Below are 17,028 nucleotides of genomic sequence, written 5' to 3'. Positions count from 1 at the left end.
AATTATCAAAATTAACACTTTTTTTATTTTTTTTTTTTTTTTTTTTTGATTGGCAAATTTAAAAATCTGAAATAATAATAACTTAATTATTACTATTACATTATAGATATTGGAATTTCCTTTCAAATGGCTGTGACGTTACAAATTTATCCGAAGTTCTGAATTATCTGAAATAACGCATGACGTATCTAAATGAATGGAATGTAACAAATTAATAATAATAAACAATAATAACTTATTATTCCATTCCATTTGTTTATCCCCGGCATTCGTTATTTCGGACAATTTGTGACTTAGAATAAATTCATATTCAGTATGTTCACTAACCGCCAAAGTTTGAAAGGAAATTCCAATACCTATAGTTTAATAATTTATTGGTTGTTTCTGATTTTCTTTCTGATTTTCTGATTTATGAATTGCGATCAGAGCAAATGACCCGGAAAAAAATAACAAATTTTTTGGCAGTGCACAAATGTCAGTTCATATTTGGTATTGGTTTACCTCTTTCTCTCCTGAGAATACTTTCTATATACTTGAGCAGAGGAAGATGTTTAGTGTGGTGAACAGGTTTGTGTTAGTGCTGTTTCTCATTTTTTGTATTTTTTTTTTTCTCTTGCAGGAGAAGATGTTTGGTCTTATGCTAAAGGACTTCCACATCTGTTCCAGCAGGGAGGTGTCTTTTACAATATTATGAAGAAAAACATGGGTACGGTGATACTATTTCTTACAGTGACTGAGGTTTAATAATGTTTCTGGATTCTGCTCATTGTTAATGGCAAAGGCTAGCTTTACTGAAAGGAAATGTATGTTATGAAAAATAATCGTGATCGATTGCAGACTTCAAGTGCTGGTTGCCTAGCTGTCTATCTGTGCCTTCGAGGTCAGTGATTCCTTTACTATTGCTGACCTGGAACAAGTATGGACCAGGAGCTCTGCCCTTGCATGCTGCATACATTTTTCAGTAAGAAACTGTATTAAAAGTGCAATTCAGACATTTAAAAGGGAAAAAAAAACACTTCAGATATATATTTTTATTGAGTTTTCATAGAACTAGCATAGATACCTCTGTCGTGAAAGTGTCCACACCAAGCCAGTCATTCTATTGCTTTGTAAGGTGCTTTAATTTTAAAATGGAACATGCCAAAGGTGGGAAGACCACAGTGATATTTACATTATGGTGTGTGTCCAATCACAGGCTATGGTGCATCTTGGACCTTGCTGAATTTCTTGACAGCAGGGTAATTCTCTGGACCAAGACTCTGCTCTCTAGCAGGGGTGCTTGGATTACAATACTAGCCAAACAAAATGAAAAGTAAAACAGTTCACCTACTGTATATTGTATTTGTGTATCTAACAATTTAACTGTAGCTCCGCTTTTAAGCCAGAGACGGCTAGATTATCAGGAGGCGATCAGCACTGATATGTAAATTATACGTACAGTAACTTTTTTTTGGCAATGGTTGAACAAACAAGAACGGTTATGCCCTGTACACACGACTGGTTTTCCCGTTGAAATAAACTCTGAAGGTTTTTCCGATGGAATTCCATTGAAACTGTCTTGCGTACACACGATCACACCAAAGTCCAACCGTCAAGAACGCGGTGACGTACAGCACGTATGACGGCACTAGAAAAAGGCAGTTCAATGACAATTAGCCAATAGCTTCCATCTTGTACTTGCTTTAGAGCATGCGTCGTTTTTGGTCCATTGGAACAGCATACAGACTAGCGGTTTTACCGATAGGAATTGGTTCCGTCAGAAATATTTAGAACATGTTCCATTTCTAGGTCCGTCAGAAATTTTGACGTAAAAAGTCTGATGGGACATGCACGTGATCAGAATATACGATGAAAAGGTCCCGTCTGACTTTTTCTGTCGGACATGCCGCTCGTGTGTACGGGGCATTAGGGAACTCCGATCTTTGCTTGTGGTGTGTGTTTTGTTTTTGTTTTTTTTACCTCCCCCTATCTGTTATGCTGGGTTTGACTGCCCAGCAAATTCAAGGAGGAAGATAACGAAGTGGAAAATGAATCCTCAATATCTGGGAACTCCTCCTGGGAGAATGGGCAGTCATCCTTGGTCTCATTTAAGCTGAAAGAAACCATTAAGGTTCTGGTAGAAGAGGTGCGCTGCTATTTGAAACTAGATCTGTTCCCATCTGCTGAACCTAAGGTCACCAGTATAAAATCTCTCTTCCCAAGTTCTAATAACCTACTACATCCTTTTCGGGTTCACTTATTAGTACAAGAGTATATGCTTCCCAGGAGGTTTGTGCAGCAGTACCTAGTGAAGAATGCCTACTACAAAAAGTGGAAAGCGGATTCCAGCCTCAACAAATCCCTTACATTTCAAGTTGAAGTGCCAGCCTTCATAGACCCAGTGGGCAAAAAAATCTGTGGCCTTCCTCAGCCTTTTGCCCTGTCGAGCTTGGCCATGGAAACTTTGATTTTTAGGTACAGGTAAGCTTATAAGATGGCTTACTTGAGCCTCATTTAGGAGATATTCTCCCTGGATGCAGCTGGTGATGTCAGTTGGCACATACGTGCTAAAGGTCTGGCCTACTGTGCAGGAGTGACGTGGCTGTGGCTCCAGCAATTCATACAGCCAGATCCTGCAGACCCAGAAGAAAGATCAGGGGAAGATGGATGCCCTGTCAGGTGTAACTGTGTGCCACTGGCAGGCTTCATTCTAGGGTATTTCATGATGTGCTAGTATGCGATGCGTACTAGCACATTAGACAATTGCCTTACAGGTGTTTTTTTTTTTTTTTTTTTTTTTTTAACTGCTGTGGTTTACTACTGCTTTAAAAATGTAAGCTCCTCCCAATAGCCTTGGACTACTTCGTAGACAGTTTGGCTAACCTGCATCAAAATTCTCACTTGCAGCTCTGTAGTGTCCGAGGGGAACAGGTTGGAGTTCAGGTCCCCACTGCCTCCCTGCCTCATGCTTTCAAACCTGCCTGCCTCTCTAATGCTAAGAATAATCCAGATCTCTTCAGAGAATGTTTTCAGGCCTTTTATTCAAACCCTTTTGTGGTTCCAAAGCACAGTAGTGACATTTGCCCCATCCTAGACTTGAAGGTCCTCGGCACGTTCTTGTTGGTCCGAATAATCCAGAAAGAATTGGCCTTAGCTTTAACTGCATGGCTGCAACAAGGGGAATTTTTATCCATTATCAACATAAGGGATGCTTATTTGCATCATCAAATTTTTACCCCACATCAGTGGTTTCTGTGTTTTATTTTTTATTTTTTTTATTTTTTGTGGGTGAGCAACCTTTCCAGTATGTTGCTGCTCCTTTTGGCCCCTCGAGTCTTCACCGAGGCACTGATGCTGCCACTGCTGCTCTCTCATTGAATCCACATGTTCACATATCTGGATGACCTTCTCTTAACCACTTCGCACCCAGGCCAATTCTGACATTTCTCTCCTACATGTAAAATTCCTAATTTGTTTGCTAGAAAATTACATAGAACCCCCAAACATATGTTTTTTTAGCAAAGACCCTAGAGAATACAATGGCGGTCATTGCAACTTTTTATCTCGCACGGTATTTGCGCAGCAATTTTTCGAACGCGTTTATTTCAGAAAAAAAAGTTTAATGCTTTTAAAAAAAAAAGGTAAAGTTAGCCCAATTTTTTTGCATAATGTGAAAGAGGAGGATACGCCGAGTAAATAGATACCCAACATGTCACGCTTCAAAATTTCACATGCTCGTGGAATGTCGCCAAACTTTATTTAAAAATCCCCATAGGTGACGCTTTAAATTTTTTTTTTACTGGTTACATATTTTGGGTTACAGAGGAGGTCTAGGGCTAGAATTATTGCTCTCTCTCTAACGTTCGCGGCGATACCTCACATGTGTGGTTTGAACACCGTTTTCATATGTGGGCGGGACTTGCGTATGCGTTCGCTTCTGTGTGCGAGCTCACGGGGACAGGGGCGCTTTAAAAAAAAATTTTTTTATTGTTTTATTTTTATTTTTTTAGTTTTTACACTTAATTTTTTATTTTTTTTTTATGACTTTTTATGCCTGTTACAAGGAATGTAAACATCCCTTGTAATAGGAATATGGCACGATCGGACCTATTTACAGTGAAATATGTAATATCTCACCTCCTAGGCTGGGAAGAATAAAAAAAAAAAAAACCCGATCCTGGCTTCCTAGCCAAATCGGCATCATTAATTTGAATACCGAGGCCGGGAGTGACGTCATAACATCGCGCCCGGCCTCCGAACGATCATAGAGACTCCGGGGACAATCTAGTCGGCCGGAAATCTCTATGGTAACATGCTGGGGCCGGCGGATCCTGTGATCGACTCACCGAATGAAACGGTGAGTCGGTAGAAGCACCGGAGGGCGGCGGGAGGGGGGGGGGGGCGTCCCCCGCCTCCCGTAAGAATGATCAAGCGGCGGAACAGCCGCTATGATCGTTCTTATGGTGCAGGGGATCGCCGGCTGAAAACGGCAATATCTGAATGATGTCTGTGGCGTCAGGCATCATTTAGATATAACCACCGGAACCCCATGACGTCATTAGACGTAGTGTGGGAACCAAGTGGTTAAAGGATCATTCTCCCTGGTGCTGACAGCCAGTGTGTGAAAGTTGGATACACTGCTGAGTTTTGGCTAGGTTATCTCCAGTGTTTCTACACAATATGTTGACTCTCTAGGCATTCCAAATTGCTTCCAGTCGTTCAAAATTTGCATGAGGATGCGGAATTCATAGCGGCCTTATTTGTGGTGTGGATGTTTGCCCAGTTTTACTCCAGGCCTCTGCAGTTCAATATGCTGACCATGTGGGACAAGCTTCCTCAGTCTCTGGAAGGACCTATGAGCCCTATGTGTCCCAATGTCAGGATAACTCTGACTTGATTGCTGACCAGCCTGTGCTGGAATTGGGCAATTCCTTTCTCATTTTTTACCCGACCAGTTCTAATGACAAGTGCCCGTCTGTTGAGCTGGGAAGGTATCCTAGGAACAAAAACGATTCAAGGGATGTGGTCGTCAATAGTTTAGACTTTCCATCATTCTCAAAGTAAGGGCCATTTGCCTATCCCTTCTGCAGTGGACCAACAAGCTCCAGAGGTGAACAATGACAGTTCATTTGGGCAATGTTCTAGCTGTGGCTTACATAAATCATCGGGGTCGGCGCCAGAAGTCGCGTGGCCCTTTTGAGGTGAGACGTGAGTTGAAAGACCTGTTTCAGCCTTGTCTACAATTCAAATTCCTGGAGTAGACCATTGGCAGGTGGACTTTTTTAGTTGTCTGTGTCTGCATGCGAAGGAAAGGGCTCTTCACTCCATGGTGTTCTTGTACATCTGTGACCGGGAGGGGGAATGCCTGATGTAGGTCTTCTGACATCTCACTTTAACAGGGTGGACAGGCTTTTGGCCAGGATCAGAGATCCAAAGACCTTTGCAGTGGATGCACTAGTGATCTCATGGGATCAGTTCTGGCTCGTATGTCTTCTCTCTGCTTCGAATTCTTCCTTGGCTGCTTCACAGGGTTGCATGGAGGGAATCCTGGTGATCTTGGTTTCGTCAAATTGACCCAGAAGGACTTTGTACATATATATAGAGGTATATTTGTTTCCACACCTCATGTTCAACTTGGAACTCTGAACCATGATGCAACAATAGTTAAAAGGACCACTACTGCAAACACTATTCTGATAACTGGATTATGTTAATAAATATAGTACAGGACACAGGCCGCCCTCACCTCTGTCCTGCCATTTTCCTCTGATTGCTTGCTAAAAAACTGAGCACTGCTGACAGTGGGAGAGGTTATATGGATCGTCCTTAAAACAGTTTTGCTATTGTGTCTGCACCTGAAGATGGCCGCTTATAACCCACGATAAAGACTTAAAGGAGTCTGCCCTGTGCACCTAGAATAGCTTTTTTGTATTTCTGAAATCCTGATTGTATTAGTTTTTTTTGATTGGAGATCTAAGCAATGCTTAGCAAAAATGTTAAACGTTTCATGTATTCTGCAAATCCTTGCATTGATTTAAGGTAGTTGGTCTTAAATGGCCAATCTAGGGATATACAGTCAGGTCCATAAATATTGGGACATCGACACAATTCTAATCTTTTTGGCTCTTTACACCCTCAAATGGATTTGAAATGAAACGGACAAGATGTTCCTTAACTGCAGACTTTCAGCTTTAATTTGAGGGTATTTACATCCAAATCAGGTAAACGGTGTAGGAATTACAACAGTTTGTATATGTGCCTCCCACTTTTTAAGGGACCAAAAGTAATGGGACAGATTACTTTGTTGCAAATCCTTTGCAGTTAATTACAGCCTGAAGTCTCTAATGATGCTGGTTTTCATCCCTTGTGATGCTCTGCCGGGCCTCTGCTGCAACTGTCTTCAGTTCCTGCTTGTTCTTGGGGCATTTTCCCTTCAGTTTTGTCTTCAGCAAGTGAAATGCATGCTCAGTCATACAGGTCAGGTGATTGACTTGGCCATTGTATAACATTCCACTTCTTTCCCCAGTCTTTGGTTACTTTCGCAGTATGCTTCGGGTCATTGTCCATCTGCACTGTGAAGCACCATTCAATGAGTTCTGAAGCATTTTTCTGAATATGAGCAGATAATATTGCCCAAAGAATTCATCTTGCCCAAAGAATTAATCTTTCTGCTTTTGTCAGTCACATCAATAAATACAATTGAACCAGTTTCATTGGCAGCCATACATGCCCACGCCATGACGCTACCACCACCATGCTTCACTGATGAGGTGGTATGCTTTGGATCATGAGCAGTTCCTTTCCTTCTCCATACTCTTCTCTTCCCATCACTCTGGTACAAGTTGATCTTGGTATCTCTCCATAGGATGTTGTTCCAAAACTGTGAAGACTTTTTTAGATGTTTGGCAAACTCTAATCTGGCCTTCCTGTTTTTGAGGCTCACCAATGGTTTACATCTTGTAGTGAACCCTCTTTATTCACTCTGGTGTCTTCTCGTGATTGTTGACTTTGACACACATACACCTACCTCCTGGAGAGTGTTCTTGATCTGGCCAACTGTTGTGAAGGGTGTTTTCTTCACCAGGAAAGATTTATTCGGTCATCTACCACAGTTGTTTTCTGTGGTCTTCTGGGTTTTTTGGTGTTGCTGAGCTCGCCGGTGCGTTCTTTCTTTTTAAGGATGTTCCAAACAGTTGGTTTGGCCACATCTGTTTTTGCTATCTCTCTGATGGGTTTGTTTTTTCAGCCTAATGATGACTTGCTTCACTGATGGTGACAGCTCTTTGGATCTCATATTGAGATTGACAGCAACAAATTCTAAATGCAAATGGCACACTTGAAGTTAACTCTGGACCTTTTATTTGCTCCTTGTAAATGGGATAATGAAGGAATAACGCACACCTGGACATGGAACAGCTGAGCAGCAAATTGTCCCATTACTTTTGGTCCCTTAAAGTGGTTGTAAACCCTTACAAACCACTTTGATCTACAGGTAAGCCTAGATTAAGGCTTACCTGTAGGTCCAAGAAATCTCTCCTAAACCGTATAGGTTTACAAAAAGACAGCCACCGCTGTCTACGGCGCATGCGCCGTAGACATCGGCGCGCAGGTGCACTGGGCAGGCCGCAGATCGTGGCAATATGCCGCGAGTGTCGGCTCCCGTGCGCATGCGTGGGAGTGACGTCATCGCTGCTCCAGTGAATCGCAGCGCCGGAGCAGCGAGACCCGGAAGTCACTCTGGGATACATGGCAGCAGAGAACATGAAGAAGGAGGACCGCTTCGGGGGCTTCGTTCTCGGGTAAGTTCATTATACCTATGCCTTGCAGGTTGCTTTTTTTTTTTTTTTTTTTTTTTCCTAGGGTTTGCAACCACTTTAAGAAGTGTGAGGCGCATATACAAACTGTTGTAATTTCTACATTGTTCACCTGATTTGGATACCCTCAAATTAAAGCTGAAAGTCTGCAGTTAAAGCACATCTTGTTTGTTTCATTTCAAATCCATTGTGGTGGTGTATAGAGCCATAAAGATTAGAATTGCTTCAAATTCCCAATATTTGTGGACCTGACTGTAAGTTATAATATCACTGCTCCCTCCTTCACCCACGATATGGCCAAAATTCTGTATTTATGCCACAATGATTCTATTGAATAGGTGCATTTGCCAAACCGTATATCCTAGCCTAAGGAGTTTGCTGGTTAAATTGAAAATTCATGTTAATGTTTGGCGTATGCTCTCATCCTTGGTTATGTATTCATAGAAATTGGACACCAGAAGTTTAACTATTTTTTTGCAGGACCAAGCTTCCTGTGGGGTAGCCTCCTATGGTTAAAAACTATTGGCTGTTTCACGGTGACAGGAGCAGTTTAGACTCTGCAGCTTATATAAAAGTACACAATTGTGTAACTTTTATGTGTGAAGCTAGGGGAAGTGTATTATTTTAAAGCTGCAGCATTTGTGGTTTGTTTAACAAATGTTGATGCTAGCTTTAACCACTTCAATACCCGGCCATAGTAAAATTACGTCCTCTAGTTTGTGGGGGGGGGGGATATCTGAATGATGCCTATAGCTGCAGGCATCATTCAGATATCCATCTTTCTGGCCGGCGATTTTGTGCACGATAAGAACAATCATAGCGGCAGTTCCGCCACTTGATCGTTCTTATAGGCAATGGGGGTGGACGTTTGTTTTTTTTCCCAATCTTTTGCTTTCCAGCCTGGAGGAGAGATGTGGGGTTTTACTGACCCCATATCTCTCCATAAAGAGGACCTGTCACATAGATTCCTATTGCAAGGGATGTTTACATTCCTTGTAATAGGAATAAAAGTGATCAAAAAAAAGAATATTTTAAAAAAGTGTAAAAATAAAAAAAATTAAGTAAAATATAAAATAAATAATTAAAACGCCTCTTTCCCCAGTAGCTCGCGCTCAGAAGCAAACGTGCACGTAAGTCTCGCCCACATATGTAAACGGCACTCAAACCACACATGTCAGGTATCGCCGCGTGCGTTAGAGCGCGTGCAACAATTCTAGCACTAGAGCTCCTCTGTAGCTCTAAACTGCCAACCTGTAAAAAAAATTAAAGCGTCGTCTATGGAGATTTTTAAGTAAGGAAGTTTTGGCGCCATTCCATGATTGTGCGCAATTTTAAAGAGTGACATGTTGGGTATCTATTTACTCAGCATAACATCTTTCACATTATATAAAAAAAATTGGGTTAACTTTACTGTTTTGTAATTTTTTAATTAGTGAAACAGTTCACTAATCCCCCCCCCCCCCCCAATAAAAAGGCATTTGAAAAATGATTGCACAAATATCGGTGAGGTAAAAAGTTGCAATGACCGCCATTTTATTCCCTAGGGTGTCTGCTAAAAAAAAATAATAATGTTTGGGGGTTCTGAGTAATTTTCTAGCAAAAAAATTATGATTTTTACATGAAGGAGAGAAGTGCCAGAATAGGTCCGGTATTGAAATGGTTAAGCACACATCCAGTTACCTGAAAAAAGCCTGTATCTGGTCCTCCTAAATTATTCTAAATAGGAAAAATTTGATAATGTGATAAGTTCTTATACCATGCGTTCTGTTAGATTATATTAAAGCTGTCATGGATATAGAGCATGTGCTATAGGTTGAGTGATAATGTAATTACAGTTTATATGTAGAAAAATGGGAGAAAATGGCTGTAACAGAAATTATATTTCTACTGAAAGGCCATTGTGTACTGTTTATATACATAAGGCTTTGGTTCAGACCTTCCCAGCTGTGGTCAGATGTACAATCATGTTGCCGATGACATCTTGACAGCGACAGGTTCACTAACAGATTGTCTTAGTGTGTTTATTCCCTAACTTGTCCGCGTACACACGACCGGACTTTCCGGCAGACTAGGTCCGAAGGGATTAGTCCATCGGACAATCCGATTGTGTGTGGACTAGTCCATTAGTTTTTCGTAAAATAAATCAGACGAACCTAGAAATCGAACATGTTTCAAATGTATCCGACAGACTCTATTCCGACAGACTAAAATTGGGAAAATCATTAGTCTGTGTGCTGGTCCAATGGACCAAATCTGACGCAAGGGAAGCTATTGGCTACTGGCTATTGAACTTCCTTGTTTAATCCCGTTTACGTCATTGCGTTCAAAACGAACGGACTTAGTCTGTTCGGATAGTCAGTTGGAACGCCACCGAAAGTCTGTCGGGAAGACCGTCGGACCTAGTCTGCCGGAAAGCCTGGTCGCGTGTACATGGCATAAGATGTCCTTTTCCCGCTAGCGAGTGAAATTCAGCAGCTTTGTGGGCTAGTGAGGAAGCAATTACATCAGAGGAAATGGCCCCCTTACCTGTGTGATTCTGATGGTTGATGAGTTGCCAGCTACATAATCGCCCATCTGACATCACACTTGCTGTAGAGGAAGATTTAGACAATTGAGGATAATTGAAAAAATGTTCTGGCATCTAAACCGGTGGTCTCCAAACTGCAGCCTGTAGGCTGGATGCAGCCCTTTGCTTGCCTTTATCTGGCCCTTGGGGCACCATTTCTTCCACTGACACCATTAATGGGGCACTACTTTTCCCACTGCCACCATTAATGGGTCACTATTCCTCCTCCCACTGACCTCATTAATCGGGCACTCCTCCTCCCACTGACACCATTAATGGGGCACTCCTCCTCCTCCCACTGACACCATTAATGGGGCACGCCTCCTCCTCCCAATGACACCATTAATGGGGCATTGTTACCAACACCAAGACATTTTCTACTCCCACTGGGGGCAGTCCGGCCCCTCTAAAGTTGGAAGGTTAGTAAACTGGCCCTTTGTTTAGAACTTTAGACTTTGCAAGGGGACTAAGGGAACAGCACATTTCATTTATTTTATTTTTATTTAATTTTTTTATTAACCACTTCGCATCCAGGCCAATTCTGTAAAATTCATAATTTTTTTGCTAGAAAATTACATAGAACCCCCAAACATTATTATATGTTTTTTTTTAGCAAAGACCCCAGAGAATGCAACAACCGCCATTGTAACTTTTTATCTTGCACGGTATTTGCGCAGCAATTTTTCAAACACGTTTTTTTTCAGAAAAAAACGATTTCATGCTTAAAAAAACAAACAAAAAAAAAAACAGTAAAGTTAGCCCAATTTTTTTGCATAATGTGAAAGATGAAGTTACGCCGAGTAAATAGATAACCAACATGTTACGCTTCAAAATTGCACACGTTCGTGGAATGACGCCAAACTTTGGTATTTAAAAATCCCCATAGGCGACGCTTAAAAATTTTTTTTTTTTTTTTTTTTACTGGTTACATGTTTTGGGTTACAGAGGAGGTCTAGGGCTAGAATTATTGCTCCTGCTCTAACGTTTGCGGCGATACCTCACGTGTGGTTTGAACACCATTTTCATGTGTGGGCGGGACTTGCGTATGCGCTCGCTTCTGCATTCGAGGTACCCTGCGTACAGGGGCACTTTAAATAATTTTTTTATTTTTAGTTTGACACTTTTAAAAAAAAAAATAATAATAATTTGATTACTTTTATTCCTATTACAAGGAATGTAAACATCCTTTGTAATAGGAATATGGCATGATCAGACCTATTTACAGAGAGATATGGGGTCAATAAGACCCCACATCTCCCCTCTAGGCTGGCAAGCCTAAAATAAAAAATAAATAAAAAAAAAAAAACCATCACGGCTTCCCAGCCAAGGCGGCGCCGTTATTTTGAATGCAGAGGCCGGGTGTGACGTCACAAAATCGCGCCCGGCCTCCGAACGATCATAGAGACTCCGGGGACCATCTAGTCCGCCGGAAAACTCTGATACCATCCAGGGGCTGGTGGATCCTGTGACTAACTCACCGATGCAAGCAGTGAGTCAGTAGAAGCACCGGAGGGCGGCGATCATATCGGCTGTTCCTCCGCCCGTAAGAACAATCAAGTGGCGGAACAGCCGCTATGATCATTCTTATGGTGTAGGGAATCACCGGCTGAAAATGCCGATATCTGAATGATGTCTGTAGCCTCAGGCATCATTCAGATATAACACCACAAAGCCCACGATGTCATATGACGTACCTTGGGCGCCAAGTGGTTAAAGGGAGGCCATGGTTTAATTGAAGCCTACAACGCAATTAAATTGGAACAAAAAGACTCGCCTTTCCAATGGACCTGTGCTGACATCTTCTGTGTGCTGTTTTTTTCCGACATTTTATTGGCTGGCATGGGACGATGTCACTCATGCAGAGAATCTAGTCATTCTGGCACACAGGTATTGGGCCGCTGTAAGGTGAGCTGTGCATGCCCAGCTCTGTTGACATTTTGGGGATTGCTGTGAGCAGTTGGGTAGATGTAGAAGAGACATTGCATGTTTCTTCTGTAATAAAAAGGCTACCTGCTCACAGTATAAGTGTAGTTCTGTATTCAAAGGAAACTTACCTGACCATCCAGCATTTCAAAATATAAAAGTAGAAGAGATACAAACATTTTTAATATACAGCTAAATCAAATGTGATACCTCATCTCTTTTATGCAAACATGCACTTTATATTATTCTTAGTAATTCTTTTTTTAATTCTTTTAGGAGTGGTGGACGGAAAGCATTGCACATTTCCCTACTTGCCTAATAAAACGTTTGTCTACAACGCTGCTGAAGATAGGTTGGAACTTTGTGTGGATGCAGCAGGGCATTTCCCTATTGGTCCTGAAGTTGAAGATTTGGTCAAAGAAGCACTGAACCAAGTACGTGCCGAAGCATCTACTAGAAGCAGAGAATCTAGTCCCTCACATGGCTTGATGAAGCTTGGCAGCGGTGGTGTGGTAAAGAAGTCTTCTGAGCAGCATCACAATGTAACAGCTTTTCAGGGCAAAGGGCACTCGCTAGGAACCGCCTCAGGTAGTCCAGAACATAGTCAGAGAACAAGAGCTCCATCTAAGCCTAGCACTACAGCAAGCTTCAACAGTACTCCAATATATGATCCTTCTTTTACTTCAACAGCTAGTGACGGCGAACTGATCCGAATAGCTCCTGGTGTAGTTACAATGAGAGATAGCAGGCAACTTGATCCCAGCATAATAGAGGCTCAGCGGAAAAAATTGCAAGAAATGGTTTCTTCCATCCAAGCTTCAATGGATAAGCACTTACGGGATCAAAATGCAGAGCCATCGACCGGGTCATCGGATATCGCTCAAAAAAAAGAATGGCTTTCTTCAACGCCTGTGAGCGGTCCTTCAGTTGTGACTGTGGACACAAGTCGTGTAGCTTCAGACAGTAATAAGGAAGGTTCCTTATCAACATCAGCTGTGAGGCCTAAAATTCAATCATCAGCCTCAACAGATCCAGAAGAGATGGACAGCCAAGATGCAGAAATAGCCAATGTAACTGAGCCCATGGATCATTCATGATGGCTCAGAGGTTATTATAACAAGAAAACAAAAAATTATACAGAAAAATATATATATGTATAAATATGTAGTATGATGGCTGGGCCACGGTGTGAAATAGTCCTTTGCATAATTCTTTAAAAGAATATTAAACTCCTTTTCGCTGCATGAAAATGTGTGTAATTGGGGGTTAGACAAAAATCATCTTGGTTTATTTTAGCTTTCACGTGACAAAATTTTTTATTTATAAACGGTTCTTTGTATTTACAGCACTATTGATGCCTGCAATGCTAAAATGTGGTTCTCCGCTGGCAAGCACCCTAAAAGTTCTGATGAATCTGGAGAAAATCTTGCATTGTTCTGTGCAGTCTAAGGGTAATATATGTCAGATTACCTGAACAGTAATTTCCATAATAAGACCAAAAGAAGCATCATGCCATGACTTGGGATGTTTCAAATTCCCATATGCTTACCAATTGACTCCAAGAAAATGGCTTCCTTTTTATTGATCATATGTGATTGGCTGCCTTAAATATATCTTTGCAAACACTGAGCTACAGGCTGAGTCAAGTCAAGCTTGCCATGTTAGTTTTTAAGTAACAGATATTGAGATGTGGTGTTGTCCATAAGAAACAAGAAATTTATAGATTTGCTTGCATATTCTAGCCCGTACAAGGGGAAACATTAAAATCGCACCTGTTTTCATGCCCCATCCCAATCTTCTATATGATTTACAGAATTCAATTGTGAATGGGTCCATCTTTTATAATCTGTACAATCGTAGTTATGCAAAGTATTATAGAAAATGTTGATCTCATTTGTAGTTTTGAGTTTTTACCACTGAGGAAGGTTACCCGATAAACTAAAATTCTCTCTGTGTATGTGTGGGCAATTTCGGACAATTATTTTCCTCACTAAAGGTGGTACCTTGTTAATCTTCAAAGTTCTTAAAAGGAAATCTGTAGTGATAGAAATGTTGGTGCTGCCGTTTGCTGTCCTACCTCGAAGTGCTTTTGTAGATGAAATACAACAGGTGCATTAGGTGCAGTCAGTGCGTATTTGTGATGCTTCTGAGATCCTTCAGAGGTGATTTTGCCTAGTTCCTAAGTTTTGAAATTCCAATTAACTTAAAAAAAAAAAAAAAATTCTGATGCAGTTGCCCATGTAAACAAGCCGTAAGAACACTAGTTGCTTGTCTGCGGCTGGCTTTTTATTATTTTTTTTGAGACGCTGGTAACAGGCTTGCTGGTTAGAAATGTTGGAAACCCTAATTTGGCTTTTTTCAAGTCTGTTCCTCAGAAGTGTCTAAGGCCCCTTTCACACTTGCGTGACTTGACTACCCCATGATTTACAATGAGTGCCATTCATATCTGTGTGACTTCAAAGTAGTCCATAGACAAAGTTCAGTCATTCTCTAAAATTCTGCGACTTTCAAGTCGCAGCAGTGTCAAAGGCGCCTTTAATCACAAACATTCAATTTTAAAGTGGTATTAAAGCAAACATTTGTCTTGTAGCTGACCAATTCCTAGATGTGATGGCTGCGTTCATTTTTTTTTTTTTTTTTTTAAAGTGGTTGTAAACCAGTCGCTTTGCAGGCACTTCCCATTGATTTCGATGGGAAGGGTTACTTTAGGAGTGGTATATACACCACTCCTAAAGCGCCTCAAACTGCTTGCAGGACTTTTTTTGACGTCCTGTTATGTAGGAGGATTTTTTGCATCTGAGTATAATCTGAGGCTATTCACTTCACTGGTAATATGTGAGGGTTTTTCAACCACTTTAAGCTTTCTTCCCTTTATTTTCACTGGGTGATCTGGCCAGTGAGTCTGTTTTTTCAACAGAACAAGCTGTCCTGCAGGTGAGACATGCCTTTTACTACTGACGAGAGATTACAATGATTAGCTTTTATTTATTAATGTAAAACCTTTGTCCCAGAAGGAAACAAAAACTGCTGTAACAGCTTGTTAGCGGGAGCAAACTGAAGTTTAGCTTCTATATGTTAGTGTATCTAAATATGCAAGTACATTGCACACTCCCCCCCAGACTAACAATGCTGCTGTGCACAGGTGCCTCCTGTACTCATTCATCCAGAGTGGGGGCACTCTAATACGGGAGGTGTGTAACTGTCCAAATCACCAGGGAAAAAAAAAAGAGTAAAATATATGACTGCAGCCACAGCTAATGATTAGTAAGCAGCAATTTATTACATTTTTGGCTTTTGGGTTTATTTCCACTTTAAAGTATTTCATTTTGTGTTGTGTGTTCTTAGGGCTTTTGTGTTAAACATTTGAAATGAATGACAGGCTTACGTTCAAGGATTTCATGTGTTATGCTATTAAATTAGTGATCAAAACATAAAAGGCCTGGGAAATTTACCAGTACAGCTGGTGAGTGGGAACTATGTTTCTTTTAGGATGTGATATTTAATTTTTTTCTTTTTTTTTCAATGCAGATGGCTGAAAGCAAAAGTCTGTTGCCAGTTCAGGACACTGGTTAATAAATCTATTCTTGCACTGTATATAGTTACTGTATATAGTGTGCTGAGCACTTAGTTTGGTGCCTATATAAGGATTTGCCTTGACTAAAAAAAAAAAAAAAAGCTAGCATAGCCAATTTTGGCTGCACACTGCCAGCCTCAACCTTTAGCTCCTATTTTTCAGGGAAGAAAAATAAAATCAGATCGGAACAGTATCAGATGTGAACCATGGCCCTAAAAGCGCGCTCCTTGGTATCTGCTGTGCTGTAAATTATAATTCACAGATGAAGAGCGGCTTGCTGCATTTCGCACTTTTGTGAAATTAACATTTTTGTCAATCTTCCATAGCTTTTAACTTTGGGCTTAACTACACACTTAATTTATGCTGCTGCTCGCTAAAAGTAATTACGGAGGGATCCCTTGCCAAAGCTTTAGCATTGTAGCAGTAGTAAAGACTGCAGCACTGCACAGTTGAGCATGATTGATGCTTTCCTGTGCCTTTTTGTGGTTCTATATTTCACTTATGGTTGTAGTTACAACAGGTCAAGAGTACCCATTCGTCAGTGACCCATTTAGGGGCAGTTGTACGGCAATTTTTCCACTATTACCCTTGTGTGAAGGCTGCAACAATGGGGAAGCATAAAGTGGTTATAAAGTCTAAGGCTGGCCATACACTGTTCAAATCCTTTTTTTTTTTTTTTTTTTACAGTAAGGTTTTTTTTATTTGAAGATACAAAGCAATGACAGTACAATAATTAGAATCCTTGCACGGTATTACAAGTCAGTGTTACTATAGGTATGAGGTTTAACATATCGGATACAAGGATATAGACAGGTAAAATCACAGCAGTTGAGAGCGTGTAACAGAACGAAGGCCGAAGATTGGTCGGAGCATGGGCAGGTAGCTGCCCTACATCAGCACCTCCCCTCTTTTCTTGATTGGGGGAGTCGGGAGGAGGGAAGTGTGATGGGGGGGGGGGGGGGGTGGGGGTTAAGGAAGCCCAGGGCCACCCATGACAATCTCCTATTTGCTGTTTTCATTGAGTCTGAGGTCAAGTGGGTCTCAGCTGCAGGCGTCAACCCTAATCAACCAAATTTTATCGAATTTTGCCAGACCGTTTCTGCTCTCATACGTAATTCTGTACAGTGGCAACACCCTATTTATCATAGCCTACCAAGAGGATCTTGTAGGAA

At 41.2% G+C, this 17,028-nt stretch overlaps 1 protein-coding gene across 1 annotated transcript in view; it reads left to right on the top strand.

The window, feature by feature from the left end:
• VCPIP1 (valosin containing protein interacting protein 1) overlaps window positions 1–14,239 on the top strand; it is a 40,033-nt gene extending 25,794 nt beyond the window's left edge. The window contains exons 2-3 of the mRNA XM_077492820.1: window positions 620–706; window positions 12,559–14,239. Of these exons, the coding sequence (XP_077348946.1) occupies window positions 620–706; window positions 12,559–13,379 (908 nt within the window). The 3' untranslated portion in view covers window positions 13,380–14,239. The remainder of the gene's footprint in view (window positions 1–619; window positions 707–12,558) is intronic.
• The last annotated feature ends 2,789 nt before the right edge of the window (window positions 14,240–17,028 follow it).

Source organism: Lithobates pipiens, unplaced genomic scaffold, assembly GCF_037356315.1.
Source record: "Lithobates pipiens isolate NorthernLeopardFrog02 unplaced genomic scaffold, aLitPip1_a1.2 Scaffold_19, whole genome shotgun sequence".
NCBI lineage: Eukaryota > Metazoa > Chordata > Amphibia > Anura > Ranidae > Lithobates > Lithobates pipiens.
This window is presented reverse-complemented; position numbering and strand designations above follow the sequence as displayed.